Source organism: Morone saxatilis, unplaced genomic scaffold, assembly GCF_004916995.1.
Source record: "Morone saxatilis isolate NCDOM2014 unplaced genomic scaffold, NCSU_SB_2.0 Contig6, whole genome shotgun sequence".
In the NCBI taxonomy this organism is placed as follows: Eukaryota; Metazoa; Chordata; class Actinopteri; family Moronidae; genus Morone; species Morone saxatilis.
Window position 1 is genome coordinate 287,301 of NW_023340206.1, and position 5,685 is coordinate 292,985.

Consider the following 5,685-nt stretch of genomic DNA (forward strand, 5'->3'; position numbering starts at 1 on the left):
TACACTTATGTTTAGATTTACATTTACTTTGTATATAGGCTCTTATTATCTTATTATATCTCTTAGGTTCTTATTATATTTCTTTTTCCATTTTTATTTTTTACTTTTTTCTATATGTATACATCTATATATTATAGATATTATATATATCTATATATTGTGTTAGACATTGTATGAGTGGAACAACTATACAAATTTCCCCCCAGGGATCGATAAAGTATTTCTGATTCTGATTCTGATCACACCAGAGCGTGTAATAAACACACCGGTCCACAGTGGCAGTGTAACATTTTGCCTAGCCTAAGCTGTGTCATGTTTTCACCAGGTGCTCATTCCATAGTCACATCGGCAGTTATAAATGTCCAGTTACACTTTTAAAATAAAGCTTGCTGAGGTCATAGTTTGATTAGGTTTGAGAAAGACAGTACTTCATAAAATCAACGCTGAATTTTGGTTGGACACGGGGCTCGAAGAGCAAGTGAAAGTCCTCAATGTGTCACCCCACCTCCTCCAAATGTGGACTTTTGTACTCACATCTAGATGAGACAAAAACGTGATACTGACATAGTATTCCCCTAGTGGATCCACAGGACTATTGCAAGCTTTGGCATGAGACTGGGTTGGTGAGTGAGTGTGTGAAACTTACTCATTGAGGTGTGGTAGTGAGGTCCGTCGTTTGGTCTTTTGAACCATGTTTGCCTGGTTTCTGAGGCTGATGTGGATGACAGAAGGAGCAAGTCTGCATGGTTCACCATCCACCTAACAACAATAATACAAATCAACCAATCATTCATAATAATACCATGCTGCAGTGGATACCGTGTTAGAATATTCTAATTGTATAAATAGGAATCATCTCTAACAATATGAATGTTCAGTGAAATAGTAAATAGTACAGTAAGGTGTATAGGTGTACAGTTATGTGTTGTATGTACCTGTACTGGGAGAGGTTTGGTAGTGGTGAGGGTGACTTCTCTGCACTGGTTCAACCTCTCACCATGACCTCCGACCTGGAGAGTAGCCTACACACACGCACATAATTCCCATTAGCAATTCATCATTACTCCAGCTATTACTTTTAATTATTACATTTTTATGAACTGGTAGAAACCTCCTGAACGAAGGAATCTTAATCAGCAATGGTGGTGAAGACGACCACTCCCATGATCCCACACTACTACACAACATCATCAAACTTTGTTATTGTTTTGATGTGAGGGACCCCCTAGCGACAGAAATGACATACTTTACATTTAAATGATAAAAGTGACGTATATTTATAGTATTTATTATTATTACTTATAGACAGACACTATCCTTCACAAACCTGGTAAGATTACCTTCATATTAATAGTAAAACAGACTCTCAGCTTGTAACCATGGCTACCAGGACACAGTGAGCTACATACCAGTGAAGTCATAGTGAATCCAATGACCTCAATGTATCCATCATCATGGCGCTGAGGTTCAAAGTCGTGATGTTCACTGGGGTTTCCCCAAGGTGTAGTGCCTGCACAATACCTGTAGAACACCATGCGCGTTAAGTCAGAGACGTCAACAAACGGGGCATTCATAATAAATGTTTCTACTGAAAAGGCTCTGCTGTTTGAGGAACGCTCAATGAATCAGAGCGCAATAAGGATTCTGCTAAGACACCTAATTCTCCTAATAAACATACTCAAACGTTTGGGGTCATCTGTTATATTGTTTCTTCTTTCCTTCAATAATGGCAAATTTAGCAGAGATAAAAAAGGGTATAATTTAGAGACCAGATTTATTATTTACATTTGAAATTAAAAGTTTTTGCCACAAAAGAAGGATAATGAAATTATTAAAACCTTTCATTTAGTCAATGTCCTCACAGTGCTGCTTGACAGGGGAGAATACTATTGTAACCACCACACCTGCCCAAAATACCTTCCATTTTGAATTTGTTTTCCACTCCACTGACCCTAGATCATAACTGAATCACAACCGTGCAACATATTTTTGGAACATGTTCCTTTGGGCCCTCTGCAGTCTACTCAGTGGTTAGATTGAACAGGTTTAAACTGTGATTTGTTAGTCCATATTCTGATCAGCTGATATTTAATAGTGCTATACTTTGACCAATCTTCTATTTCTATTTTGAAGTTTGACTTTTGATAAAGCAGCATGCCTGTTAATTATAGCTGTTATAGGCATTATTGTTCACTTGACACTAAACTGGGGACCTGTTATACAAGCACGACTCTAAGATCCTCAGGCAGACAGTTCTAGTCGCTCGGAGCAAAAAGCTAAAAGCAGCCCACCGAAGGTTTCAGTCCTGCACTTTCACTCAACTGACCTGAGGGTCATACACTGGGATTTTCCACCATGTTGGAGGTTGTAATGTGCTCTTATATTTAAAATATACAGTACAAATAATTGTGCTGTTTTATTACTGGATATTGTATCATTGGACAGAAATTAGACAAAGTACAATTTCAGGTTAAGAAAAAATAATTGTTCTTATTTATTATTATTATTAATTCAAGTTACCTGTCAGTTTATAAAGTAATTAGAATTAGCTCCACTTTTATCAGCTGCAACATTAAAGTGAACACATTAAAAGACCAGTGTGTAGGATTTAGTGGCATCTAGCAGTGTAGTTGCAGAGTGAACCAATTTCCTACTAAACGTGTAGGACAACGGTGCCAAAAGACCCTATCTAGAGCCAGTGTTTGGTTTGTCTGTTCTGGACTACTATAGAAACATGGTGGTTCAACATGATGGCCTCGGTAGAGGAGGACCTACTCCCCCTGTAGATGAAAACGTCTCATTCTAAGGTAACGAAAACACAATGATTCTTATTTTCAGGTGATTATACACTAAAAACATTCCTTTGAATATAATATTCAATTTCTGTCAGATCCTCCAAAATAAGTGGTTCAGAAAATTATATTCAAAACTGTACAATGAACACAAATAGTGAACAGTTTGTGTAGAATATTTCCTTTTCCTTTTTATACAATTCTCTGTCTGTAATATGTTTTATTTTGTGGTCATTTTAACAATCATACAAAATTACTAGGCTTCTTTTTTGACAATTTAGTGTTTTAGCTTGGCAATTGTTCTATTAGACAATTTCCTTAACAATTTCCTTTGCATTTTTATTTAATTTTTTTAACTTATTTTGAGATATAGGCCTATTTTGTATATCACGACCCTCTGAACCTAGGGGTCAAGTCAACTTCTGAATACCAGACATTTACTAACAGAGTATTTACACACTGTGGTACTGCAACTTTTACTTAAGTAAAATATTTAAGTACTTCTTCTACCCCTGAGCAGTAGACATGGTAGAAGGTAGTATCAGTAACAACAGTAGCAGTAATGTCACCTGGGGATATTGAGGAAGACCAGACACTGCAGCTTCAAGTCCTGAACCTTTGATGTTAAATCTGTCCCGTCACACTGGAGGCAGAGACAGAGAGGGAGAGAGAAAGAGAGAAAGAGAGAAAGACCAATAGAGAGAGAGAAAGAGATGGAGTGACTCAGTGTTTACACACAAATGACTGACTGCTTGATTGACAACTACTCACCACCACTTTGATGTGCTTAGACAGGTCTTTGGAGCTTCCCATCAGGAAATCTGAGAATGCTGTCTGTATGAGAGACACACACACAGACAGACACAGATTCACACATAAACACACATAAATAATAAAATATCCTAAATAAGTAGAACATAAATAAAACTAAACAACCAACAATAAATACAATCTCTCAGGCTCTGTTCATAAAAATTGCACTTACTTACAAATACATTTTAGCATAGGGGGAAGGCTAAAGATGGAGATATTCTTGTGACAGGCAATAATTACATATTGTATATATTGTACAATGAGGTGATAACGTAATTACTGTAACAGGGCTACTCATGCACAGTTATCGTTTTTTTCCATTGATCCTATGATGCATTGCGTTAGCTTCTGTGATAAACATTATCTGTACATTATCTGTCTTGAGCACAACTTTGGAGGAAACTCTTAGCCTTCACTACATATACAGTTTCCTGTTATTCAGCCAGGTTAAATACAGCACATTACATCTGTGTACTAGATGTAAATGATGATGCTTCTTGTCTGATTGTGGGTTGGATAGCAAACAAACAGACAAAGACACATGGAGGTGCACTCACCCCAGCATAGAACATCTTATTCCTAAAACGACTGTTAAACTTCTCTGGGTTGGCCTCTAAAACAATGACAGACACACAGATAGACAGTAAATCAACAAAACATATACATATAAAAAATTAAATCAAAAAGCAAAGTTTTATTAATGTGAATAATATTAAGGAGCTTTTCACATAGTATGTTTGCAGTCAATACCAATAACATTTGTTTTTCATTATTGTGATAATAAATATAAATGTACCTCTTGACTCGTGGAACTCGAGAGTCACATGGGCATCAAATCCAAGACTGAAGTAATTGTTGAAAACATCTAGAGGAAGCTGAAAGCATACAGACAAAACATGAAAACACACCAGTGATGTAATCATCTGCAGCCTATCAGATGTCTCCTTCCATTTCAGTCAATCACACAAGCATAGATTTGAGGGTATGATTTAATGTGATTAGATGGCATTACATCCGCACATTGAAACTTGAAAGGTTTTTGTGGAAAGAGTCATTTATATATCAATCACATAATACATTTTTTAATTCTTCTGTGCGCATTAATTAATATGGAGACCATCTGAGACCATAATTATGAGTCAACTTTTACATTTAGTTTGAGAGGTTAATGATGGAGATTATATGAATTCCTTTTTCACAGTGGTTAGCTCCATGTAAATGCACTGACCTTATCAGTTTGTTGTTCATCCGGTTCAGCACCTGCATTGGGGTTTGGTTCAACCTGTAGATTCCATCTGTCTAGCTGGACAACAGTTCCATCTTCAACATGGGACAGGATCTTAGACAGAGGTTCATCTGTATAGCCCTGGAGTTCATGCAGAGTTACATAAAACATTTAGATACAAATATAAGCAAGTTAATATAAAACTTGAATAGTGAAAAAATCACTTAAGATGCAATAGCTTCAATACAGCAGACAAGGGCTCACTGAATGTTGAAGCCAGCAGTAGCTCAGATTTCCGACAGCAGGTAACATAACTATCGGTATTTACTCATACAGTTTATTTGTGTGTGGGTATGTTTGTACCCACCCCTCCCCAGTTGAGGGTCCTGGCGAGGTCATTGCCTGTCCCAAGTGGTAACACAGCAACAGGAGGTTGAGGGTGTAATGCCAGTTCATCAAGACAAGACAGGATCCAGCCCACCTGGTTCAACACACATATATGCATTTACAGAGACAAAAGGCTGGCACCCATCCATCTCTCCAATTTCAACCCATTGGGTTCCTCAGGGTTTCATTCCGTTTTTTAATTTTGATGTTACCACTGGCTTTATTTTATGCTGATGTTAGGACAAGCACCAGTCCTTAAATCCAGACAATATTGAGAGATTATGTATTTTTTAATTAAAATAAGTCCCTACTTTCTGCAGTAAACGGAGAATACAATTTCTGATATCCCGTGTTCACTTTATCCAAACTCCACAGGGGCGGTCCTCAAGGGCAGGTGTGTCGGTTTAACTGGTGGGTTGAATTAACCGATATGATATTGATATATGATATTCCCGAGCATTGCTGCAG

The 5,685-nt window shown here is 37.3% G+C and overlaps 1 protein-coding gene across 1 annotated transcript in view; it reads right to left on the bottom strand.

Moving 5' to 3' along the window:
• LOC118340025 (diacylglycerol kinase zeta-like) overlaps positions 1 to 5,685 on the bottom strand; it is a gene marked incomplete in the record, with an annotated part of 80,140 nt that overhangs the window by 27,273 nt on the left and 47,182 nt on the right. The window contains 9 exon segments of the mRNA XM_035677867.1: positions 647 to 759; positions 936 to 1,022; positions 1,410 to 1,521; positions 3,362 to 3,435; positions 3,564 to 3,626; positions 4,163 to 4,218; positions 4,402 to 4,480; positions 4,834 to 4,971; positions 5,198 to 5,311. Of these exon segments, the coding sequence (XP_035533760.1) occupies positions 647 to 759; positions 936 to 1,022; positions 1,410 to 1,521; positions 3,362 to 3,435; positions 3,564 to 3,626; positions 4,163 to 4,218; positions 4,402 to 4,480; positions 4,834 to 4,971; positions 5,198 to 5,311 (836 nt within the window).